The sequence below is a fragment of the Cololabis saira genome, chromosome 10 (assembly GCF_033807715.1).
Source record: "Cololabis saira isolate AMF1-May2022 chromosome 10, fColSai1.1, whole genome shotgun sequence".
In the NCBI taxonomy this organism is placed as follows: Eukaryota; Metazoa; Chordata; class Actinopteri; order Beloniformes; family Belonidae; genus Cololabis; species Cololabis saira.
In genome coordinates, this window is record NC_084596.1 from 17,416,199 (window position 1) to 17,444,188 (window position 27,990).

The window sequence follows — 27,990 nt, forward strand, 5'->3', positions numbered from 1 at the left end:
CCGGCAAAATGAAGTTTCAGATGATGGTGCTAATCTGCTCACACCACAGCTCTAAGATCTTCAGCAGCTGGTGAAACACAAGTTTCTCCACAGCTGAATAACTCTGTCGAGCAAATCCTCAGAATTGGATGGAAACGCTGACAGTGCCTTGTTAATTCTTGGCTGGGTTGGCAGGCCAACTGTCTTGCTTGAGCTTGCAGATGTTAGGATATGGTGAACAAGGCTCCCATGATGACTTTTCTATAACCAAAGTATTAAATTCACACAACACATGCTTGTGCTTGCCAGTAAGTTCATAAAATCTAAAGTGATACCAGATGTTCACTTTTAAGACACTAGCATTTTTCTCCACCAAACATAATATACAGTACTAACATTAGCATAAAAGCTTGAACGACATAAGTTATCTACTGTTTTTTCTGTTTATCCTGCTCTTTTCAGGAATTTATGGCTTTTGAATGTAATAAAACAACCTTACTGTGTATCTTTATTGATCTGCTTATGGCTTAAAACCATTGATGATCAATAATTTTATCTGCACCAACAACGTTTGATGATGTTGCACCACTGCATCCTTGTTTACATCATTGACATCTGCATTGCAGTGCATCTTAGAAGTAATGAATTTCCGACATGGTTTTTAGCTGCTCTAACAATCTGTCCAAACAGACAACCACCTAAGTTAATACAGGTATTGGACGAAGTCTTAAAGGAGCCGTCTGTAAGAAATGGCCAAAACTGGTACTGCAGTCACTTTCAAAATATTGTTGAGCGGCGTGTACCCTCCCCCTCCTCCCCCCGACCAGAGGTTGCCAGGTAGGCTGCAGAATGCAGCAGGAACGTAGGCTGCCATGGCTGCGATAATTAGAGCCGAGCTGGCAACCCAGATGCCGAAACAATACTGACTTTGTGATTGGGAGATAGGTGGAGGGTGGAGCTTCAGGCCAAAACAAAAAATGACAACATAAACATCAGTTGAGGGCTGCAACTCCTCTTTTTAAACTGGAATATCCTGGCTTGAGTGCTGTTGTCAGTGACATAAGTATTTGAAATGAACATGATTTTTAAATGTCTGTTGACATATCGGGGTCATTTTATGATTCGTTTTATTATTGCTCTTACATACAGCTCCTTTAAGCAGAAACTTCTTGGAGTTACAATGCCACTGATGCAAAGCTGATGGCTTTATGACCAAACCACTGGTTTCCATCCTCGTGTTCATTTTCTATTCCTGCGTCAGCCTGTTCAGGGTCATGGGGAGCTGGAGCCCAATTGTCCCAGTTGTTATGGGGTGAGCCCCAGGCAGTGTTGTGCAAGTTCATAGTTCTCATGAACTAGTTCAAAGTTCATTTCACATGGTTTAAAAATGAATAGTTCATGTTCATAGTTCACCATTTTCCCTTTGAACTACTCAAATTTAGTTAATTTCAATATTTTTAGGTGAGAAGTATGAATGAAATGCCACCTTATACTAAAACTGTTCACTGTGTACAATCATGTATTATCCTAGTGGCTTTTCAACTTTCCTCAGAGGCTGTAAATCTCCAACAATGTAGTCCATTATCAATGTGTCTACCTGTTGCTGGGAAATCAACCCCCTGAAGGTGCAGCAGTGTGACTGGGGTCGTTTGGGGCTGTTGGGTCTTCTTGGTCTTTCCTGATCACATTTTTTGATTGACAAGGACTTGCAGATATTTTCTCACACTGGACTGATGCTTTAACTCCACATGACGTTTCAAATTTGAAGTTGACGAGGCTGATGTTCTGACTTGTTTTCTCAGCGCAGGTGGACATAATTTGCACAGAAAGGTTAGATTTTTACCATCGGACTCTTTAGGAGACAATGTGTAAAATTCCCGCAAATAATGATAAGCAGAGGCATCATCTCACGCCGCATCTCTCTCTTCACTGTTTATTGTAAAGCCTGCACCGGGCTCCGCCCACCGTTGCCATGGGGCTGGTGCCCGTTGCTATGCTAGTGTGTGCACTGCATTGTGGGTAATGTAGTGTGAAGTCGTCTCGTTGAGTATTTTAAATGTGCGCGCTGCTCGCTGGTGAAATGTATTCCGTAATAATTGGACCTAAACAGTGAAGCTGAAACTCACATAATCTGAAGAGTTCAAATTCCAGTTCGTGATCTGCAGAATGAACAAGTTCACGTTCAAGTTCTTTATTTGCAAATATGTTGCGTTCAGTTCAATGTTCTCACAGAAATGAACGTGTTCAATGAACGCGTACTTTTGAACTTGTTCATGCACAACACTGCCCGCAGGGTAGACTGTGGACAGGTCACCAAATACCCCACCACCATGTCACCTTAATGCTGACTAAAACGATAATTATAAAAAAGAAAGGGGGAAATAAGCACAGAAATTGTAGAAGAACCTATTATCACTACTATGTCTAGACATGAATAATAGGAAGGGTGTTTTCTTTGAATGTAATGGCTGCTTGAAAGAGCCCAACTTGAAGAAGACAGACTGACATTTTCTTGTTGACGTCATTACTGATACTGGATTCAGAAAGACGACAACGCAGAATGTCAGACCGACTTACAACATAGATCAAAAGAATACTGTTCATTTAGCAAAAATGCTTGTTGATGACATTTTTGTACATAATGCTGTCTGAATTCCACCTATTCATCTATGTCCTGCCGTCTGTGTGCTAAATTCCTGAAGTCCATCACATTTTTTCTTAAGCTGAAAAGGGAAACACAGTTGGACGCATCACAAAGCCATCCCAGGGCCAGGAGAGGAACATACCGGGGCACTCACACCTACGCTCAGTTAAGAATCAGCCGAACATCCATATCTTTGGACTGTAGAAGGAAGCTGGAATACGTGGCTCCTCCATGAATTATTAACTTTTTACTGCAGCTATAAACAGTGAAGTTAGCAGTTAGCTGGTGGGTGTTCTCCAGGAAAAACATCTGTTCCATTCGGGCATTTTTCGTCTTTCATTAAAAGCAAAGGAGGAAGTAGTGGGATGTATGATGCATGACCCCCAAAGTATTCCCAAGTGCACTTCATTCCAAGTAATTTTGAGATAAGGATGGCAAATATAATCAAAGGTAAAGCCTTGCAGTAAGAGTTGTGGGCCCCGGTCAGACTACAGTGTGATTCACAGAAATTAGTTCTTGTCATACTGGTTCAGAACATCCATTAAAGGTATTGTGACATCATTTTTAACATGCTTTTAACACTATTAAAAGTCTTGGCCAACATCCCTCAAATGTGTCTAAAAGAGTGTAACAAGAAAAACTTCACTCTAGTACTCCATTCCTGGCTTTTTATTACAGTGTTTTTTTGCGCCGTGAAAAACGCTTCCATTTCCCCCTTTCCTGTCAATCATTGCTCCGCTCCTCCTCCCAACCTCCTCCTCCTCCAGGCATACGCTCACAGCGGCGTCGGAGAGTTAAGCCGGAAGCGACAGGCGAAGCATGCACGGAAAAGCAGCAGTCCACAGCAAACAATCACAAAAAATAAAGGCATGCAAGCAGCAGTGTCTCCTTATCTTAAGTCCAGTCAGTGGCCGCGGGTCTTCTTAGCAGTTTTCCTCCGGTGACGAGAACAAAAGAGGCTCTAAACAGCTCCGTGTTAAGCCTGATTTATGGTTCCGCGTTAAATCGACGCAGATCCTACGCCGTAGGGTTCAGCGTACGGTGCGCGTCGCCGCGTAACCTTGCGCCGTAGGCTCTGCGTCGGTGTAACGCGGAACCATAAATCAGCCTTTATGGGTTGCTGGAGAGGAGAGGAGGCAAGAGCTGGGTGGAGGGGGCGGTGATTTAGCGGATCGTTACGTAACGATCCGCCACCAAACCAGATGCGCCGTTTTTGCACAGTTATGCGGAAAATCCCAGAAAGCACACAACACACTGAATGTTAAAAGTTCGTTGTTTTTTGGGTGTAATTGATGTCAAGACACCCAACAAAACACAAAAAATCAAGAAAAATTTGTTTTTCATGTCACAATACCTTTAAGAGAGCAGTGTTTGATGGAAGCAGCGCTGGTTTGGAGTGATGATGGGAAAAATTAATATTTATGAAACTGGTGGTCCTGAATCTGTGTGTATATGTGAGATAGAAATACACTAAGGAGATGACGCATAAACGCTCTTATTTTTCTCACCTTTTAATTTTTTTTTTTTAACAACAAATATTTCTCAATGTGAAGGTTCCCGGTTCGACTCCCTGGCCTGGCGGGGTCTTTCTGTGTGGAGTTTGCATGTTCTCCCCGTGCTTGCGTGGGTTCCCTCCGGTTACTCCGGCTTCCTCCCACAGTCCCAAAACATGCATAGTAGGTTAAGTTAGATCAATAAAGAATTAAATCATCAAAATTATAACAAATAAAGGCTTAAAATATCATGCTTTGCTCAGTGGAGCTCATGAAGAGTGAACTGCTCAGTGCTGCAAGAAGTAACAAGAAGTACTCCTGGAAGAAGTGAGATAGAGAGTGAACTGTTTAAACCTGGCCTGACCAAAAAAATTACTTTTCACTTTTTTTTTTAATGTTATTAGTTTTATTTAGTTTTCTAAGCAAAAGATTCTAAGTCAGGCGTTGTTACAGCTCTTACAGCACTTCATTATTTATATTTTAGACTAGCATGTTCAGTCTATAAGTGTGTTAAATGTAATTGTTTTCCTTCTTGAAAGTGTTTATACGTGTTACATTTACAGAATATTCTAATGTTGTGTTGTCATTTAATTTAGATGCAGTTCTGTTTAACTGCCCAATGCAGGCAGACTTTGTTTAATTTACTATGATAATGCTCAGGTTCAGGCTGTCTGTGCAGTCATGAAAGTTCAATGCTATTAAATCACTTTAAACTTTAAATCAAAGCATTTTGTTTTTTCATATACATTTCTATGCATTTTACACGTTTTGGGGAAGTCCCTTTTTTTGGCGCTTGCGCGGCTGAAATCAGGACGTCCCTTATTTTTATTTCTGAAAGGTGGCAACCCTAAGGTTAACTGATGATTATAAATTGACTGTAGGTGTGAGTGTGAGTGTGTCTGGTTGTTTGTCTCTATATGTGGCCCTGCGATGGACTGGCGACCTGTCCAGGGTGTGTCCGTTCCTCTCGCCGGAAATTAGCTGGGATAGGCTCCAGCAGACCCCCGTGACCCTGGAAAGGATAAAGCGGGTATAGAAAATGGATGGATGGATTTCTCAATGTTTGAACATTTGTGATAACGGTCTCTCTTTTTCTTTATGTCTTCTAATTCACTCATTGGTTATCAGAATGACCTCACTGATCAAAATATTCCATTGGAAGTCAGAACTTTAATCCATTATTGCCCCAATATATATACATTTATATGAAAAAATTTATTATTTGGGGGTTTTCTGTCAAGCAGACGCCACCCCGGCTGCAATCAGACTGGAAGCAGATCGAGGTGAATTTGTGACAATTGTCAACAAGGGGTTAAGTTTTAACTGTTGAAATAGCTTTACTTTTTAAAACTTTTTTGTTTGAAGGGATGGATAATGTAGATTTGTCTATAATTGTTGTTCCAATTTTCCAATTCCAATATATTCCAATATTTCAAAGTAAAAAAATAGCAAACACTGACAACATCCAAAACAAACCCACCTTTACATTGGAATTGGTATCAGTTATGGGGATATTATTGGAGCTTAAAAAGTAAAAGTAAATTGGTGCATCTCTATTTTGTGTCACGGTCCAAAGGTGATCAGTGCAGTGCCTCAGTTAAAGTTTAGGCTGGACATGATGGAAATACCATTATGAGTCAGCGAGATTTTAAAAACAATCAACAAGTCTGAGCCCCTTCTTCATCTCCAAAGCCACACCTCCATAGCACCCAAACACAATACGCATATTCACTGAAGAAAGACTTTAATAGACGATCCAACAGTCCAATGACAACACTGATTCATCTCCATCAACCTGCAGAGTCAGTCAGGATGCTGTTTATCTCCACAGCTTGACGTGACTGCAGAACTCATTTATCCATCAAAACATACGTACCTCATTCACTGATCCAATTGGACATCATTACACTGTTCATTCATCTAATATGGAGCCATTACATCTTGAAGACCTGCTTCCTCTGGGGGACATTATCATGTTAAACTGTCATTTCACAGTTGTAAGTGGTTTCAATTTAAGAGCTGTTTGTTTCTCAGTGTTATCTGATGGCATCGAGCCTCCTTTGGTGTCCCTGGATCAAAGCTAAAATGCTAAACTACGTTTCTTTGAACCAGAAAAAGGTAATAATTTGGAGATAGAAGGGAGCTCCTCTCATGCTGGTTTTATCATTTCAACAGATTTTTATTTTTTTTTTTTCTGCTCAAGAGCTGGAGAGTAATCCATCTCCAACCGCGTCGGAAATTGTGAAGTCCTCAGTGTGATTTCTGCTGTTGGCTGCTGCTCTCTCAAACACTCATCTGGGTTTTTATCTCTGCAGAGAACCTTTGATTCAATTTAAGATTTTGGTTCACTTAAAGACCGCATTGTTGTCTTAAAAGCCACAAAAAAACCTTTCAATTTGAGGATCGACGAGTGTTTATAAGGAATAGTAAATTGATCAAAATATACGGTGACAGGACTTATTATTATGATCCCAGACATAAGCAATATGAAATCTACCTGAGATTTTCAAACACATTCATCTTAGCATGGCTAGAAGAAAAATATCCTGCGTATGTAAAGAGAAACTAACAGCTGCAGTGTCGCTGGAACACGATTATAATGCACAATGAGTTTGCTCGTTTCATATTAGTCTAATAAGTCAATTTGAGCTCTTCTGTTCAGACAAATCTAAACAAACAAGAACAACAACAACCCACAAGGGCCAGTTACTACACAGTAAATATTCAGACTCTATCATATATAAACTAACGAACTTCATCCTCTGTTTGATCACATCCAGGGTTTGCTGGATTTTGCTCTGTCCAGAACAATTGACTAAACTAACTGGAACAGGGCAGGACCAGACCCAGACTGACTGCATTCAGCAGTACTGCATGTTTACAAACCTGCATGCTCAGTCAAAGCAATTTATGCAAGATTTGAACCTGTTCTGCTTTGTTTTTTTTATTGATAGAGGTGTGTGAAGGCCCGCTGGTGTCCAATCTGCCGCCATCGTCCTTCAGAAGCTCCTCCCAGCTGTCCAGCAGCCATGCACCAGGCTTCGCCAAACTCAACAGGAGAGACGGTAAGAAACGAGTCGATGCATGAGCTGTGGTGGAGCTGTGACTGCCACATGCATGTGTGGAGAGTGATGTCCATCCACTACACGGTTGCTCAGAATGTCTATCCCTCAATGATACGTGTCTTGTATTTTTGAACGTGCATAAAACAGTGTAAAACAGTGCCTTACAACACAGGATTGCACTCATGATACAATGCACAAAATATCACAAACATAAAAGATTTTAATTAAAAAAACCAAAGCTGCAGTGACTCTCTTAGAAGAAAACAAAAAAAAAGAATAATTTCTATGAGGCTGGACACGATACATCCATGAATAAAATAGTTGCTTTATCCTCTTTCTTAATTGCAGCTACAGTAGTTTTTTTCTTTAATGAGGTTCTATGTTCTACATTCACTAATCACTCACAAGATGTTGTGACAAAGCTCTTTTAACAGCTCTGTCTGTGTGTACTTCGCTAATCTGACAGCGTCTTTTCAGTCTATATTGCTGTAAACTCCGTGCACTCACTTCGTCGCTCTGGAAGTGTCCATCAGATGCATCTTTGTATTGTTTTGCGTTCATTGGTTAAAACACCCACATTAGACATCACACTATACTGTCTGTCTCTTATGAGTGTGACTCTCCCATGATTATTATGTCTGAAGCTCTTAGTATAAACTGTTTTCCACACGCTACGCCTGGATAATCTTCTTACAGTGTAATTCAGTAGTCGAAGACAACGTGTCAACTGTTATACGACTTTTCACTGGAAACGAATGAGGACACGACAGAATAATAAGCGCATTAGACCGACACATCAGGACGACAACAGAGTGCCAGGAAATTACAGAAGTAGAAACCAAAGCTGAGTAGACGCAAGTGATCTATGCGTCAGAAATCTACGTGGACAGGAAGAGCTATGTCACAACTAAAGTTCTGTGAAAAGTAGGGGTGTAACAATATATCGTGCCACGAAATTTTGCGATACAAAAACGTCACAATACGTGTCGTGGAGGTGACAAAGTGTATCGCGATATTGGGTTATTAATATTAATCTATTGTGTTGACTAGAAACGCGCATCCGAGCGCGACCGCGGCCGCGACCGCACCTCGACCCGCGGACCAAAATCTTACTCCGCTCAGAAGAAACTAGTCCCGTTTTACGGTCCCGTTTTGAGCTCTGAACTTTTAATTATGTAAGGCTGGTGTAGAGTTAAGCCTTACCTTATTAAATTAAACCTTTTTCTGGTCGTGAGTACGATAAACATGCAGGCAACTTCTGCTGAGTTCCAGTCTACTTTAATGTCCGCTCAACAGCGTAGGATTTTAGAACATCAACACAGCCCCTAGTGCCGTACTGTGGCGAATCACTCCGCCCAATCTAAAACATATTAACAACTACAGATAAACTGACTAGTGTCATTATAGTCCCTGATTTACATCAGAATATAAAGAATATATTTATAAAATAATGAACCCTGAATTACCAAAATAAACTTCTTAACAAAAATAAATCTCTTACACTTATAAGGTGAGCATGAATCAATCTTTTTTATGATGTAAAATTTTTTTTATTTACTTTTATTTATTTATTTAATTTTAGTTGTTAAATTAGAAAGAAAAAAGTCAAATCATACATGAAAGAAACTATTCAGTTTGTGGCAAAATATTTGTACTTGTATGAAACTGAAGATGCATAATGCAAACCTGACATTTACTTTGTAGCGACCCAGCTGATCTGACGTCATTAAATAATCCAGCCGTTCACGCCCCTTTCCATGCAACCAATGAGAACACGCCAACACCCCTGCAAATTACTTCAAAACACACCCATCCACTCTTGTCAGACCTGCGGTAAAACACAGCCAAAGACACAACTAGAGTTGACACAACCAATATTGATTAATCTTACCTGCTACGGGAAGTCCTTGTTCTTAAAGCCATTGTGCATTGAAGCCCACGGTAAGAACCTCCTGAGCATCTAGCAGTTACGAGCATATTTCATTTATAACCCTTGGTAAAAATAAGCCTTACTGAATCCACAGAGTTCCTAGCTCCATGACTGCTTTGTCCCCCAGACTGACCAGACTTTGCTGACGGGAGGTACAGTGTCTTGTTTTATTTTGTCTTTAAAATCATTTTCACCGTGTGGTGTGTTTACCTGACACTGTTTCCTGGTTGCCCGTAGGGTGGGGATCCGCGGTAAAACCCGGACCGGATCTAATTTTTGTATACTGGAATACACAGTCGGGGATCGGGAGTGGAATGACCGGAATTCCGGGATTATATGGAATGGACTGAAATACAAAGAAACAAACGGAAACTTGTGTTGTGTCTTGTCTGAATAATTGTTTCTTTATTGTATGTTGGTTATTTTGGAGCACTATCACATTGTTGTACGGGTTGAAGGTCTGTTTATTTTTGAGTTGAAAGTTATTTTTATTTGTCAGACGTGACTCTGACTGGCACCCCTTAGACCAGCCCGTTACAAAGTGGCACCCCACGTTTAAAAGACACCCACACCCTGGTTTTCACAAAAAAAAAGAGAAAAATAAATAGAAAAAAAAGAATAATAAGTAAATAAAAAAAAAATAATAAAGAAAAGGATTGTTTGAGAACAACCTGCAGAACACAGTCAAGATGGAAGATACTGGGTTGGATCAGCTGCAGGATTCTTCTCTGGTGACACTGCCATCTACTGGACAGGAGGATCAATGGCAACTCCCCCCCTCTGTTGGCTTTGGAACACCACCCCCTGCTGCCCAACGGGAGGATACAGGTCCTGGACATGTAGGAGCTCAGTCAAATATGTCACTCTTGGACATGGACCTGACAGGAGAGTTTCCACTGATACAGCCTAAAGTCGACGATAACATGGACAATAACGTTCGGCGGACGTTGGATGAGCTGCAAAGGAACCAAGTAGGAATGGATGGCATGTTCATGCAATTTAAAGTGGAGCAACGAGCTCATAATAATAAAATACTGGAGGTCCTGTCTGATCTGAAACAGGCATTCAGTGGGATTCAGGAGCATGGACAGCAGGAAATAAAGAGCTCTTTACAACGGCACACTGAGTATCTCCAGACTCAGTTCACGGCCTCACTTAAATGGAGATTTAAACATCATCATACAGAGGTGCTGAAGGACATCAGAGATGTTTTGGCTCCAATGGTGGCCACCGTCACACACCTGCAGGAGGAAATGACAGCATGTCATGAGCAATTGGTTAGTATGAGTGGGGAGGTCAGCACTATAAAACATCAAACCCTCCACCCTCTACTACCCTCGTCCCAGTCAATTGCTGTACAGACCACCCCCATTTCATCTCCACCACCCTCTGTCTTCCTACCAGCAAGACGGCCAGAGGGTGAAGCTCGTGTGCGGCTGCACTCCACCATGCAACCTGGCTGTCTTGAGACGTTGCCATCACCAGTCGGTCCATCTCCGGTTGGCAGCCATATCCTGGGAGATCTGAGAGGGAGAATGGGGATGAAAAGCCCCATTAAATTACAGTTTCCTTGTTTTGGCAGAATGGGAGATTGTAGTGACCCTCTCACTTACCTGGAGCAATGTCGAGACTATCTGGCATTAAATCCCCTTACTAATGAGGAACTTCTCGCTGCCCTGCGCAACGTCCTGTTTGGAACAGCTCGCGACTGGTGGGATGTGGTGAGGCTGGAGACATTCACCTGGAAGGACTTTGAGCATGGGTTTCTGTCAGCTTTCCTCTCAGAGGATTATATGGATGAGCTGGAAGAGCGAATCAGGACGCGGGTGCAAGGGGATGAGGAGAGCATCAGAGATTTTGCTTATATGTACCGTGCCCTCTGCCGTCGGTGGAAAGCAGATATCTCGGAGGAGAAAATCATCCAGCTCATCCTGAAGAACATCCGTCCACATTTGGCGAGCCAGCTGCGGAGCAGTGGGGTTAAAACTGTGGATGCTCTGGTGAGGCTGGGACGACAGCTGGAAAAGGACAGGGAGAAGGAAGTACAGAAGGAGGCACCCCGGCGGTACACTTCTGCCAACACCAGGGTTCCAACTGGGGTAAATCCCACCGCCACCCCACATGCTTTTTCCCCTCCTGTGGCTCCAGAACCTGCTCATCCTTACTGTTGGAGGTGTAAAGGCAGTCACGCTCCATTCTCATGTCCCGCTTACAATCAGTCTCAGAAGACTAAGTCCCGCTCGCAACAGCATCAGCCGCCCTCCCAACCCCACCCTCATCAACCCCACCCTCATCAACCCCACCCTCAGCGACAACAGCAGCCCTCTAACTCTCAGCAACCCCGCCCACCCGCATGCACTCAGCAGCCACATACACCGGCCTCCCGCCCTTCAGACGAGCAGAACCGCCCTTCAGTCAATACCTTGACGCAACAGGCAGCACAGCCATCGTCGTGTGTTCCCTCTCATTCTTTTGTGAGAGGGCTGAAGGAGTTCAGCAGCCCTGGAGGGAGCTACGGCACTGCCCTGCCGCGTTTGTTAACGGTGCTGGTGACTGTGAGGAACTGGAGTGGCAAAGCAGTGGTGGATACTGGGTCTACCTATACTCTGCTCAGCGAACAGGTATGGGAGAGCATCAAGGCTCCGGGCGACAGGCTTTGCCCTTGGACGGGTGACCCGCTCTATTTGGCAGATGGAGAGCCCAGGAGGCCCCTTGGTTGGGTGGAATTGGAGGTGACCTTGCTGGAAAAGACTTGGTTGGTGACGGTGGTGGTTCTGGATTCAACTGGTTTGGCATTTCCTGCTCTGCTGGGGTTGGATTTCGTGTTTTTCACGGGAATGCAGATTGATGTGGCAGGAGGGACGTACTGGTTCCGGGAAGATGACAAGAGGAGGTTTTTCTTCTGTGCAGCGGCCTCTCCGCTGGGGGAGGGGGAGTCTGGCAACACTGTTGCTTTATTTTCCGTGGAAGCTCCATCGGCCTATGCACTATTCCCTCCACAGACCTATGGGGAAGACTCACAATTGTTCCAGCAGGCCATCCAGGAGGCTCATCTGCAGGAACAGGGAAAAATCCAGTTGGAGACTTTGTTGTATAATAACACTGATGTTTGCACAACTAAAGTGGGACGCACTGACCTGTTGAAACATCCAATATTCCTCACTCATCCCATTCCCATTCAACAGAAACCTTATCGTGTCTCCCCTCCGAAGCTGAAGGTGATGAAGGAGCTCCTCGATGACATGCTACGGGAGGATGTCATTGAACCTTCTTGCTCGGCTTGGGCTTCTCCGGTGGTGTTGATTCCCCGGAAGATTGGAAAACCAAGGTTTTGTGTGGATTACCGGAAAGTGAATGAAAACACCATCACTGATGCCTACCCCATTCCCACCATCCAGGAAATCCTGGATAACCTCGCAGGTGCTGCAGTTTTCTCCTCACTGGATCTGAATAGTGGGTACTGGCAGGTGGAAATGGATCCTGAGGTGCGAGAAATCACAGCTTTCACCTGCCCTCTGGGTCTGTTTCAATTTAAAGTCATGCCATTTGGACTGAAGAACGCACCTGCAACCTTCCAAAGACTTATGGAGAGAGCCCTAGGAGAACTGAAAGGCTTGATCTGCTTCGTCTATCTGGACGACATCATCATTTTCTCCCCCTCCTGGGAGCAGCATTTTGGTGATGTACAATCTGTCCTTGACAAGCTGCGAAGAGCTGGCCTCTCTGTAAATATGAAAAAAAGCAAACTGTTTAGGACATCTCTGAAATTCTTGGGGCACATCGTATCAGCTAATGGAGTACACGTTGACCCGGACAAGACAGAAGCAGTGCGCAGCTTCCCCGTTCCTACTAACCTGAAAGCGGTACAGAGGTTCCTGGGAATGGCGGGGTGGTATCATCGGTTCGTTCCCAATTTTTCACGGATCGCGGAGCCACTCAATGCCCTGAAGAAAAAAGGAGCCAGGTTCATCTGGTCACCTGCCTGCCAAGCGGCATTTGACACACTTAAAGAACATCTGGTCAACCCACCTGTCCTTGGACACCCAAACTTCAAGGCTCCTTTTGTGGTGTACACGGATGCCAGCGAGGTAGGGCTTGGAGCCGTGATGGTCCAGAAGTCAGATTTGGGAACAGAGGAAGTCCTCGCTTTTGCCAGCCGCAACCTGAATCCAGCTGAGAGGAATTACTCTGCCACCGAACTGGAATGCTTGGCTGTGGTGTGGGCTCTGGAGAAGTGGAGGACTTACCTGGAAGGACGACTCTTCACAGTGGTCACTGATCATGCCTCTCTCTTGTGGGTGTTTAAAACCACCAAACCCAGCACTCGGCTCATCAGGTGGGCCCTCCGGCTGCAAGAATTCACCTTCACAGTGGAATACAGGAAAGGGAAATATAACACCGTGCCCGATGCCCTTTCTCGAGCTCCAACAGGAGATCAGCCCTCTCTACCTGTGTGTGCTTCTGTCATATCTGCCTCCTCAGGACCGTCGAAAGAGCTTCCTCTCTCCATCGAGGCCTTATGGAAGGCACAGCAGGAGGACTCTGAATGCCAGGCCCTATATCGAAAGATTGTGGAAAATGACAAGGTCACCATTAACTCCAATACTACTCTTTGCATAATGGAGGATCTCATCTATCGTGTGGTCACCCTCCCCTACAAAACCATCTACCAGCTCTACATACCTCCCAGCTTCAGAGAGCAGCTTCTGGACTATTTCCACCAGGACCCCCTCTCTGGTCATCTTGGGAGGCATAAAACCTACCGGAGACTGCAACATCTGGTCTACTGGCCGCAGCTGAGCCTGGATGTACGGCATCATGTGCAGAACTGCCAAGTTTGTCAAGCCTACAAACCTGAAAACCGCAGACTGGCTGGCAAGCTGCAGCAAACTCTGGTCCAACGTCCCTGGGAGATGCTGGGCATGGACTTGATGGGGCCATTTCCCAAGAGCTCAAAACAAAATATGTACCTCCTGGTTTTTGTGGACTATTATTCCAAATGGGTGGAATTATTCCCCTTGCGAAAGGCCACGGCAGAAACCATATCTCAGGTGCTGGTGAAAGACATCTTAACCAGATGGGGCCTCCCAGATTTCCTTCTGTCTGATCGTGGTTCACAGTTCATCTCTTCAGTCTTCCAAACAGTGTGCAGGACCTGGAATGTGGGACACAAATTAACCTCAGCTTATCATCCCCAGACCAACCTTACTGAGAGAGTGAACCGTACCTTAAAAGCCATGATTGCTTCCTATGTCGGGAACCAGCACAAGCACTGGGACAAATACCTCGCAGAGTTCCGCTTCGCCATCAATTCCGCCGTCCAGGAGTCCACTGGGGTCTCGCCTGCAGAGCTGAATCTCTGTCGCCCCTTGAGAGGACCCCTGGATGTTGTGCTACAACCCAGAGAGTCTGCGCCAGACACCCCTGCTTATGCTAAGGTTGTCCAGCTGGAAGATCTGAGTGCCTTTGTCACAAAGAACCTAGACTCTGCGCGACGTCGGCAGAAAAGAAACTACGACAAAACTCGGCGAGACATTGAGTTTCAGCCATCAGACAGAGTTTGGACCCGAGCCCATCCACTCTCCAAAGCCGAAAAATCCTTCACTGCGAAGCTGGCCCCTAAATGGCAAGGCCCTTATAGAGTGGTGCAGCAAGTTGGACCGGTTAATTACCAGGTGGTTCTGGAGGATTCAGGGCAGGACCTGAAGGTTGTCCATGTTTCCCGGCTGAAGCCCTGCTACCCCTCTGCGCAAGAGTTGGAGGAGCAAGAGCGTAAGCGCCTGTTGGACATCTTTCTCGAAGACTCAGAGGAAGAGGACTTCCTGGGGTTCCCGGACACCACCTTCTCTGCTTCCCGGGGTGAATGGGATGGATCTGGAGGACGACAAGAGGATGACTGCAGCAGCCTTACCCTTGGTCGGCTTTCATTAAGGGGGGAGGAGTGTAGCGACCCAGCTGATCTGACGTCATTAAATAATCCAGCCGTTCACGCCCCTTTCCATGCAACCAATGAGAACACGCCAACACCCCTGCAAATTACTTCAAAACACACCCATCCACTCTTGTCAGACCTGCGGTAAAACACAGCCAAAGACACAACTAGAGTTGACACAACCAATATTGATTAATCTTACCTGCTACGGGAAGTCCTTGTTCTTAAAGCCATTGTGCATTGAAGCCCACGGTAAGAACCTCCTGAGCATCTAGCAGTTACGAGCATATTTCATTTATAACCCTTGGTAAAAATAAGCCTTACTGAATCCACAGAGTTCCTAGCTCCATGACTGCTTTGTCCCCCAGACTGACCAGACTTTGCTGACGGGAGGTACAGTGTCTTGTTTTATTTTGTCTTTAAAATCATTTTCACCGTGTGGTGTGTTTACCTGACACTGTTTCCTGGTTGCCCGTAGGGTGGGGATCCGCGGTAAAACCCGGACCGGATCTAATTTTTGTATACTGGAATACACAGTCGGGGATCGGGAGTGGAATGACCGGAATTCCGGGATTATATGGAATGGACTGAAATACAAAGAAACAAACGGAAACTTGTGTTGTGTCTTGTCTGAATAATTGTTTCTTTATTGTATGTTGGTTATTTTGGAGCACTATCACATTGTTGTACGGGTTGAAGGTCTGTTTATTTTTGAGTTGAAAGTTATTTTTATTTGTCAGACGTGACTCTGACTGGCACCCCTTAGACCAGCCCGTTACAACTTTTAGTTCAGTTTGTGGAAAATGGTTGGCCTGGCTTTCTCTTTAAAACTTAAACAGTTATAAAGCATTACAAACTGTAACAATAGGGCAAATGCACAGCATTGTTTTGTATTTTGTGTCTTTCAAATAAAAGACCATTTTTTCCAGTCATATGTTCCTCATGCAAGGTTGTTAAAAAAATACTGCTATAATATCGTATCGTTATCGTGACCTCAATATCGTGTATCGTACCGTATCGTGAGATTACTGTATCGTTACACCCCTAGTGGAAAGTTACATAAATGTAGACAAATATGCCGTGAATGATCAGTGAACATAAACACCGAGCGTGTGAACATATTTAAGGCACAGCTGGAGGCTCAAAGCGTTTTGTATTTGAGGGCTATAACCGAAGTCCGATCTGTGAATGGTTTCTGTCCAGCCAGCTGGGAGTCCTGCGCTGGAAGCTGATGTGAGGCTTTGACAAAACCAAGATTGTGGCTCCACTGCTTTATCTCTGATATCAAAGCCCAGAAACAGCTGGGGGGGTGGGAGGGGGGTTAATCTGGATCTGGATGAGTTTCACCACCTGGGAAGCAAAGGAAGCTGAGCATGAAGAGGTGCAGAAGCGAGTCTGACTGATTCCACATTTGAATCGCCATGCCCTGAAAAGTTATTAGATGATTGATATCTTTTTGTTTGATGAGTTTGGCCAATGGTGAAACTGAGATGGAAAAAATTAACGACCTCCATTTTTCAGGGTCACAGTGTTGTGATTTGACCCTGTTACACTCATAACTCACTGGGATACTTAAATAGAGCTAAACAGCTTTTTTAATACTACATGCTATTTTACTGTTGGCATGTAGAAATGTCAGAGAAAAGTTAGTATGTTCAATGGTAGCTTATGTTTTAAAAAAAATGTCTTTTAGCTAAGTAACTATTTTATATATTTAGATGAAGAGTTAATGATCCACAATTATTTAATGCCTAAAAATTCCTTTACAATGTGTTTCTCACACAGAAAAGGATCAGATGATTCTTACAGTATCTAGCTCAGGAGTTGTCTCCAGCTCCATGACACATTTAAAATTCTTTCAGCTTGTTTTTTTGTTCTTTCTTGCTTTGGTTTTTCAGCTAAAGACTATTTTGGGTCCAAGGGGCCAGCGGGAGGTGTCTAAGTTCGGGTCTCTTGAAAATAGCAACATTTCTATTTTGAAAATCCCAGATCACAATTGAAAAAAAAAGAGAAAAGAAACAAGGACTACTGCAAAAGGAGAGGCAAAAGGCAAAATGGCAACATAAAGGAACATAATGTCACAGTAAAAAGAAATCAAAGGATCAAAATGAAGGTAAAATCTAAGGACATAGGTGACATATATACAGTACACACTGTAATAATAATAATAATCTCTGAAGGGCCTTCACATCTGTGGATCATGGAACACCTGTCTAACATCTTAGACATAACTGCTATAGTGATAAGGTAGAAAAACACCTTTTCTGTGTGTTGTTAATCCTACATTGTATCAGTAATCACTAATAATCATGTTAAGATGATGAAATACAGTAATTTTGATTGGGAGTGCTATGACTGACCGCTGTTTTGCCGACAGCATCATCAGACACGTTGAGCTCTCATTCCACTTCTGCGTATTTCAAATCTGGCTCTGTCGCTTGAGCCGTTTGTGCCACATTTCCACCCAACCTGTATTTGGTGTGCAGGTTTGCAGAGGAAATCAATGAATAAATGAACGCATCCATCTTATTTCTCAGTGCTTCTGCTGCTGCTACTCTGCCTCCGCTAACTCTCAGAGGAGCAAGTATGCTTTGAGCTCAATTTTCTTCCTAAGTGCACAGAGTTTATGAAAGCCTTCTAATGCCACCCACATGATACTTGCATGTGTAACTAAATGTGGGCTTTACAGTCCAAGACTTTGTATCATAATGACTGGATTTGCCCAAACAGACATGCATGTTTAGAAGCACACATCGCATTTTCACCTTGTTTTCTATTCAGATGGTGTTGTTTCAGGATTATGATTGTCTATTTGTTCAAACTGAGCAAATATTTTCCCTTTTGCACCAGGATTAGGAAAGAAATAGATTGTCTATTATTCCAGAAAACAGTTGTTTTGGATTTGGTCTGGATGCAGAACCTTCAGAGTGTCTTGTGGTGTCTGTGACTGAGATATTATCAATAGATCCAGTTGGTGCATAATGCAGTGGGGCTGTTAGATTCCTGGATCGGATTGAGTTCTGGGGCTTGGAACATCGATACTGGATAATCTATGGAGTCCTTTCCTTTTCAATGTGTTGGGACGAAATACCCTGCTTGGGAAATCTACCTCCATCGTGCGGCTTCGCTGCTATGAGGGTGGTACATGTCACAGATTGCACTGTAAAGAGATTATCAATATTACATCGATCGGCAACAAGATTAAGGCAAAATGAAAAAAGTTCTGTGAGGATAAAAAAGAAAATCTCTGTATAGTTACTTACTAAACTAAGTTTGGACCCATAGACTTAAAGGAGAGGAGGACGAGGACAGTTCAAGAAGCATCCATATACACCAGTCATAAAACCTTATATATAAACCCTTGCAAGCATATTCACACTTTATTTTTCCTCTTTCAAGCCAAAGATGTTGTTTCCTTTATCTGGCCCCAACAGCCTCCAACAGAAGCAGAGCAGCCTTTGTCATCGCACATAGTGAGGTGATACGGATTATAGTGTGTTAAGCCAATTTGAGCTTCTTTGATGTTTTTCTTTCCTGCATTGTTTGAAACACATTTATCGTTGCAGTAATAAATGTATTTACGTCTGGAGCAATGTATTCATGGACTTCTACATTTTGTTACACACAAGACGAAGCTGGGAAAGATGAAACACTGAATATTGTGTGCCAGGAAATAATTTAGTGCATCTTTGTCCAGGAATGGTTAAAAAACTCGGATAAGATGTCGACTGGAGACCAACGTTTTTTTTTTGTACTAACAAACATGCTGGATGAATCACACCACTTCAGGCTCCCGTGCCTGGATGTTTATGTTCTGCTTCACTTTTGTCAGAGTTTCAGGACCTAAATCCATAAGACCGTGAGGAAAAGTAAAAAAAAGTTCTTTATTTGAAGAAGCCTTCAACAAAGTGCTGCACATATATATATATATATATATATATATATATATATATATATATATATATATATATATATACATATATATATATATATATATATATAAATAAAAGTAGGACTATATGGGCACAATATATACGAGAGCTGAGTAGATACAGATGTGACAGTGGAGGGGAAGTCAAACATAAAAGAATAATGTTTTCTAAATCCATGTTCACTTAGCAATTGTGCTATAAACAATTACCTACAGAGCCTTGGAGGGTGAAAAGCCCTGTTTTCACTGTCTGCGTTTGCATTCTCAGTGATCCCAGTGACGGAGCAATATTCCCTCCCCAGTGTGGTTTCATGCAGGATTTTTGTCTGCAATCTAAAACGCGTCCCTTTCCTCTATGGTGCGGCCCACTGTCAGCAACAGGTCCCTAATCTCTCTCATCACTGGCTGCTTTATTTAGTTGGTGCCAAATAAAACACAGTGCTGTAAAAAAAAAAACAGCAATAAAAAAATAAAGCTTCTGGTTTTTTCCATGTCACCAGAATTCCCATCGCTGATGGAGCTCACAGTGTTCCCGCAGCCAGAGGTGGGAGCTTCAGCAGGACACATGCTGACATGACTTCTGCAGGTTTCTAAGCCCGGATGCAGATTTATCTGGTAGCTCGTGCCCCAAGTTGAGAGACAAAGTTCGCACTGGACTGTCCAGTTTGTTTCTGCTGTGGTTGAAAACCTGGTGGTTTTATTTTTTTCACCTATTTTTTTGAATGAATGAATGAATGAATGAATGAATGAATGAATGAATGAATGAATGAATGAATGAATGAATGAATGATGAATGAATGAAAATATATTTATTTCGGCCAGGTCATTCAGAATTTAGACACCAACAGAAAGCATTATTTCACATAATAAAGAGACCTAACCGAAAACGCCTACCCTTCTCACATGATCAACTTATTCAGATCGCAACATACAAAACATCATACAAAAAAATCATATTGTTTACACAATCCCGAACATAATTCCGTAATAGTATCATCTACTGGATCCCTCATATTTTTCAAACACATTAAACTTAAACAAACGTTTGAATGCATGAATCGACTGGCACATCTTCAATTTTTCATCAAGTGCATTCCATATATTTACACCCCTTACAGTAATACATTGATCTTTAATTTTAGTCCTAGACTTTGGTTTTTCAATCATATGTTTCCCTCGAAGCTCATATCTACTTACCCTTCTTTTAAACATGCTTACAATTTTACTAGGTAACAATCTGTTGAACACTTTGTACATTATCATTGCTATTTTGTATTCCACTAAATCCATGAATTTAAATGCCATTGCAATTGTGTGCTTCACCTTTTTTTTCCTTCATTTTAATATATTTATTTAATTTTTGCGCCTGAAGATCACTGTCAGATGTCCCACCAGGTCGGGTCTCACCTGTCCCAGTGGACGTACTGATCTTATCCTCTGCAGGAGTTTGCAGCCGTCCTCGCAGCACCGCTGCACAATGCCAATTCGCACTGCATTAATCTCGAAAATGTTACGCCGTTCCACCACCTGCGCCATTCACACAGCGCGGCGGGGAGGATTACAGCCGCCACAGAGGTGGAACAAACTGGCTGTGTGAAGATGAGCTAAAATAAGGCAGGAAGTCACGCAAACAGGCGAACCACAAAGACAGGAAAACAGAAGTACAAAGGTCAGGACACAAACCTGAAACATAACCAAACAGGGAGTTCCGACAGAGGAAGAAGATCAAACCCAAAGCCAAAGACAATTTTGTTCAGTTTACCTCTCCAGCTTTTTTATCATCTTACAGATTTTCCCCTCTCCACCATTTTTCTACCCTGTTAAAGATAGTATTTTAAATTGCCTCTTCCTCTCAGTCTTTTTCTCATTGTAGTCATTAGTTTCACTGTCTGTAGTCACATTTTCTCCAGTAAGAACTAATTTAGTCAGCTTTCCAAATTATAATAGGTGTCTGATTGTGTAAATGGTTTCTCTCCTCAAGTAGAAATGACAGTTATCACCTTTGCTGCTATAATTGTGATGGAATAGCCTTTTAAAACAAACCATTGTCCAACTGTAATCACTTTCTAAATGAATTTGATTTATAAGCAGAATGTGACTTCTTTTCAAGTAGCATTGATTCCCATCTCTGTGTTTGTTCAGTGCTTAACGTTGGAGCATTGAATGTGAAGCACGGATGGAAATGTCACGCAGGAGCCGACTGACGTGGTCAGTCCACTGCTGCAATGAGCCCATTAGGCTTGGAGTCTGTCTGACATGTTATCAGTCTGCTGAAATTACCATTTGGTTGCCATTCATATGCAAATGATGAGCTCTCATTCTGGGGCTGTCTTTCCATTTCAGCTACTCGTCTGTCTGTATCGCTGCCAGTTCACTTTTCTGCCCGCCTCAAAAACTCACTGTCTCCTCTGCCTGGCCTTTGTCCTTTCTGCTGAACTCTTCATTTGACGTGCGTCTTTTTCTTTTGTATGGTACAATACTGTCTCTCTTCTGCTCCTGTCAGATGGAATATCAGTGCATAATTAATGATTCAGCAAGTCTTTATTTACTTATCTATGCATCTGCCTCTTATAGCAACGCTGCTGACCCCAGCAGCTTCGCGTCAGACTTCAGTGCTCTTCAAAGAGAGAAGAGCAGGCTGACTGGTTTTTCTTTTTACCTGCTACACTGTCTGCACTGCTCCGGTAAGAAAAGAGAGACACAGAGTTGGCTTCAGTTGTCAAAATCCTCACAGTGCAAGTGGATTAGGGATGATGTAGCAAAACAAAGTCACCTCAGATTAGTTTATAATTAGTTTTTTGTTTGTGTAAAAGAATTTGCCTTCAGACTTATAATATAATTTGAAATTACTGCTCTCACTGCGCTAAGTACTGTATTATCATATGATGAATGGTATGAGGGTTAAATGAACTCCAATGGGAAGTTTCCTGGAAGCCAATTTTCTTTGTAATTTGGAACCAATCAGCAAAAATAGACAGAGTGCTCAATTAGTTCAATTCCATTTAATGAAGTCAAATGAATAGTAAACATAGCCTCAGGGGTCTTTTATTCAGAGAACATTAGGTCAATAGAACATACAAAGACTGTTGCTTGTATTGAATTGCGTTTAATTGCACGACTGTTCCTTGCTAGTGCTTAGTCGAATATAGGTACCGTGTCACAACCTCCAAACCCATTATGTGCAATGCAAACCTGCAAATCAGAGTCACATCCTCTAGACGTGAGACACGTGGAGCAATAATATGTCCCAAGCAGATCATATTTGATCTCAGACAGCATTGCACCTGGTGTTGACTTTGTGTGTGTGCGTCAAAGTGTCTGCAGACTGGGGAAGGAGGGAGTGAGTGTGGCAGAAAAAAGGGAAAGTAGCTCAGACGACCAGGTAAAAATAGTGGTGTCACTCCTATGACTACAGTGAAGTCCAGATTTGCTTCCTTTACGGACACTGAAAAGCAGACGACATGGCTCTATCTTTGATTTAAAGGGACAACCGTGACAGAAAATGATCAGAGCAACAGCCATCACTTCACCTCTGCTTCAATTATATCTGACAGGGTGGGCAGTGTAAATCTTCGTAACGCTTCTTAGTCCCTGAGCCGCTTGCCTTTGAGCTCGTTCTCCTTTTCTCCACAGTCTAATTGACATGAGTTAAGGTCAGAGTGTCTGCTCTTTCCTTTCCCCCTTTCAGTGGACATGTCTGGAAGTCAAGAGCTTATTAGCTTTGGCCTTTAGCTCTGAAAAGATCAACCTGGAGTGCCACCAGACCGGCAATGATTCATTTTCACTGTTAGCTTTCATGCTCAGCTTGCCGCCACATAATGTTCAGGTTGCTTGCTGATTGTTAACAAACTAAAGAAAGGAATGAAATTATCCTTTTGTACTGATCAAGCACAATATATGTATAAATAAGTGATATAAATTCAGTCTAAATAGCTGATGTCGGTTTCCAACATGCAGGGTAGCCCTTAACCCTAATTTCTTAATGGGGTAACAAGAAATAAATTTGCCTCAGGTTTTACGACGCATCATTTTTGGTTGAGGAGGATTTTACAAGCTTTTAACAATCACCATTACATGTTACCATGGCAACACATACAAATTTCATTGAAGTGTTATTGTATAAAAATTTTTTTTTTTACCTTTTTCTCTTCTTAATTTCTATTATTAAAACCAACGCTTTTAATATTTAACCATAGAATGATGTAAATTAAAAATAAGGACTTACCCAACTAAAAAGAAGGAAGCAGAAACTCTGCTGCCTCAATGTTGAACATGAGACTCCTGCTTGGGAGTCATGGGATGATATCTCTCTCTGCCCATGTCTTCATACGGTCTGTGTTAGTTGTTGATAAGCCAGTGTTGAAACGTGATGTTTTCTGTCAGGATTTACTGTTGGCTCCGCCGGTGTGTCCGTTCCTGCCGCAGAAGCATAACTTCCAATATACGGCTGTAGAGCAGTATCTGTGTGTCTGGTGAAATGGCTTCCATTCCTCTGAAAGTGATGGGAGAGGTTCTATATACACAATGTCAGCATGCGATAAGATCTAATAACAAAATGACCAACATAGATGTTTTTCCAGGAAAACAGATCTGCACACCACATTACCTCCACTCTGACACGGTGGACCATGTAATTGAATCTGTATTGCAAATGTTTGTTTTTTCGCTTTAAATCATTGGGATGCTTTTGTATTTTGATAGTTGAAATTAGGGCTGCATAACATTAGGAAAACATGCTATATATGATGTCATGGCTGGAAATTGTGATATGATTTGTATTATATAAACAAATACTTTAAAATGTCTTCTCCATCACAACACTCTCCATGTAAATGATTTAACTTGGCATCTTGGAAAGTGAGTTTTCATCTGGGTGGTCAAATATAACATTGACTTTTAGTGCTTAAAGGTGACCTATTATGGCATTTAATGTATATTTTAAACAGGCCTTGAATGTCTTAAAAACAATCTAAAGCTTGTTTTTTCTACATAAATCATAAATCCAGCCTGTGGGCCCTGTCACTAGTTTTACCGCTTCTAACCTCTTTTTCTGTGCTCCATTCTAAGGGAAGGGGGGGGGGGGTATGATAATGAGGCTCTGTGCTGATTGGCTCCCTGAATGACGTGTAGCAGGGGAGGAGCATAAACCTCGCTCCGCCAGAGCAGCCCGAGCCTGTAAATGATCACAACACTGAATTTTCACAAATGGAAACTTTATTGTTTAAAAAATAAAATATGAGTTATATATAAATAAAATGTATGCACTATTTAAGCCGGCGGATGCTGAACGCTGGCCCCGGAGCCACGCCGGGCGCCCGGGAGCAGCGCTGCTGGAGCAGCGCGCATCACTGCGGCTTTAACGGGGGAATCTGACCGGTTCCGACCGGCCGGGACCGCAGGAACCGGCCTGGACTGATAGCAGGGACTCCCGGGGACCGACCAGCGGAATTTCAGCCGGATCTACCCGGCGGATGCTGCGCGACGGATGCTGCGCGACGGGCGCCGCAACCCCGCGACGGGCGCACAGATCGGCTGCGGAGCGCATCCTGTGCGCATCGCCCGTTACCGGTGATCAAACCGACAGATTTGCCTGAAAATCTCGTAGGGTGAAGCTGGTCCTGCCTGGGACAGACCCCCAAGGACCCAGCTCCCAAACCACCCGGGAACCTGGATGATTTAACCAGGATCCGCTCCGCCGCGGCGCCGCGTCCGACTGGCTCAAGGATGAACCGCTCCAGCAGCGGAGAGAGCTGGTTGTGGGCGTGGTTTCAGCAGCGGAGGCTGAACATATGGAAATCTGCTCCCGTCGTTACGTAACGACAGGAGCAGATTCTAATCAGCTAAAAAAAAAACACGTGACACTGGGGGACTCTGTCCGGCGGGGGTCAGACACCTTGCAGAAATTCATGGTATTTTGTCTCCCCTGTGCTGGCAGGGTGAGGGGAGACCACTTTATATATGTTAAAACAAGAAAAAACGTGTTTTTCATAATAGGTCCCCTTTAAATGCATGGCATTTTAAAAATAACTACCCATTTATTGCAATATTTTCTTTGTTTTTGGAATATGGATATTATTTATGTTCATAGGGCAATGACAATACATTTCTGATATATTGTGTAGCCCTAGTGGGTAATGCATGCAGCAAAAGGCTGGCGGTCGAATTCTAATGCAGGTTTCCAGGAGCCCTGACCTTAGCAACCCAGGGACATGCAATCTAAAAGGAGAGCTATGGAGGAACTCCTGTTTTATACTAAAATGTCAAGGTCATGTGCAGTGTTGGTGTTGGTAATATCTTTGAGGTATAATTTCTCCATTGGGAACTCTGTTTAGCCGCTGATCCTGTGGAGGAAATAGAGAGGGTCAAGAGAGGACCCTCTACTCTCCCCCTAGCAAACAAACACATACAAATACAGATGCTTTTTTTGTTTCATTCGTTATCATTTAACTGTCATCTCTATATTTTTATTGAACAAGTTGCGGCAAACCTTATGTGCATTAAAATTTAACTATTCACAACATTTTTTTCTTTTCATCTTTAATCTTTCATGTTGAACAGAAAAAACGAGGACGATGAACATGGTTAAGGGAACGTTCTGTACCAGCGCATGCAGCAGCAGGATTTGTCTGTGATACAGGGAGCAAAGGGAGACTTAAAAAAAAGATTAAGAAAGTAGTATTTACCTACTCTATTTGTGGTTGTGTTTCGTTGAAGGTTTGCATCTCCTCCTTACTGCCCAGGTTTCCATTCCTTTGGGTGACGCCAGTCCATTCCTTACTGTTACATTGGTTATAGCTCAAACAAGGATTGCTAAGACGGTTTCAGACATGTGGCATCGTAGATAACTTTCAACAGTCAGAGATGGCATGGCGAGCATGTTTGTTTCCTCTTTGTTGTGCACACAGACATGATTGACATGCCTGTAGAATGAGCCTTCAGCCAGCGTAACTATCTCTTCATTTCAGTATAAGAAGATAGACAGGATGTCACATTGATTTGCCAAAAAGTGATATTAAAAGGCTCCTTTTTATACTTGGATGCATAGGGTTGATTTTTTTTTTAATGTTTTAACTGTAAATCCTGCAGATAACAAATAAAATTTACAAATGTTAAATAAGATAAGATAAGATAGTCCTTTATTGATGCCCAGAGGGGAAATTCTGGTGTTACAGCAGCTCAAAGTCAGATACATGTTCTGGGCAACAGGAACTCAGACTAAATAAATGATAAAGATAAATTATAACTATGAAAAAAAAATACAGTAAAATAGAAACTGAATGTGTCATATAAACTGAATGAGTGTACTATACATTAAGTGAGTAAAATATAATAAATAGTTTGTTATACTAATATAGTATAAAGGAGTAGTGTGCAGTTGTTTCTTATTATAAATAGAATGGAGTCCAAGTCCAGCAGAGACAATGAAAAACGGTGAGGTGGGGGAGAGTAATGTGAGTGTCAGGGGGGATGAGGGGGACTCAGCGTGGTGACAGTCTGTGGTCCCCACTGCTGTTCTGCAGTCTGATGGCAGCAACGAGCGCCTGAAACGCTCGGTTTTGCACCGGGGTGGGATGATCCGGTCACTGAACGAGCTGCCCATTACATGAAACTAAGTCAAAATTGACACCAAATCTACTACTGATGACATCCAAATGTCACTACTTTTCCATTCTGTATTGATGGGTGCATAGAAATTAAGTTTGTTTGAGGTTAAAAGAAACATTTAAAACATAATTTTCTATGGATGAAAAGCATTTATTTGAACTCTGGCACAACCATCATGTTACTTCATTGGGGGCAGTCAGGATCTAAAAAGTATCCCTCACAGACCTGGAGACACAGAGTGGAGCAGCGGATTCCACCCCCTAAAACCAACCGCTATGAACATAGGGGGGACAACGTTGTTGAAAAGGGAGCTTTTGTAGGGAATCTCTTTGCCGTTTTCATAGACATTTCAGTGAAACCCGACAAAATTAAAATAAACTCATGAAAAAACAAAACTGGTTTAGAACATTTCACTGCAATAGTTTGAGACTAGTATTAAAAGATTTTATTTAAACATAAATATATTATACTTTGTTCAGACATTGTTCATCCTAAGACAAACTGAAACCAGTTCATTTATTTAATTTTAACTTTCCTGACATGTTAAACTAGATACTTACAAAAGCAACAATGTTCCAGAGTTTTCAGGTCTTAAAACTTTTCTTACACAATACAGTACCGGTAAGCTAAACAAAGTAGTTTGCAATTTTCTTCTTATTTGTCCACTGACATAAATAACATTCATATAGATACAGTGCCTTTTTCCATGCAAATCATATACTATGATGTATATAAATCAATATACATATATGTGCTGAGAAAGTGACTAAGATGTTGAGAAAACCTCTCATCCTGAATAGTTTACCAAAGTGAAAAGAAAAACTTCTCATGCAAAAATAAACCTTTTTCTGCGTCATGAAAAGCTGTGGTAGCCACTGGTTTGTAAAATGGGATATTGTTAGAATTAGTAGCTGTTTTCATTTCTTTTAGTTCACGAAGACAAATGGACTCCAAATTAAAAATATTAAACCATGCAATAAAGGTCTTCAATCTCAGCGCTTTGGCAGCTGGCAGCTTCTTGGAATGAAGTAAATCATCAGTTGCTGAAACAAGAAAAAACACCCAAAAGACAGTGTTGAATTACTGGGCAGAAATATGTTAAAGGAGCTTGAGGCCGGATTGTGGCAGGATTTATGAAAAAAATCCGTATACATTTTAAGTTTTCTAGTAATAATGTCAGATGAAGCGTTCCAAACCCAAAAGAATGAGCCCTCTAGTGTATCTCTCCTTTGCCTTGAACAGGCTGTGTGCTGCAAAATGTGCTGCAATTCGGTCCCGAATTTCCCGCGCTGTCCTGCGGATGTGACGTCACATGACGCTGCATGTGCGTTCTCCCCGTTCTCCCGTGCCCGCTTCGCTGTTGGCTGCAGTACCCCCAACGGCCGTCGTGGTGAATGGTGGCGCTAGAGAG

General features: G+C 42.6%; 1 protein-coding gene across 3 annotated transcripts in view; it reads left to right on the forward strand.

Annotated features, from left to right (window-relative positions):
• Positions 1-27,990, forward strand: part of LOC133452497 (contactin-associated protein-like 4) — a 138,019-nt gene that overhangs the window by 39,117 nt on the left and 70,912 nt on the right. For all 3 annotated transcript variants that reach the window (XM_061731842.1, XM_061731843.1, XM_061731844.1), the window contains exon 2: positions 7,071-7,181. In XM_061731842.1, the coding sequence (XP_061587826.1) occupies positions 7,071-7,181 (111 nt within the window). The remainder of the gene's footprint in view (positions 1-7,070; positions 7,182-27,990) is intronic.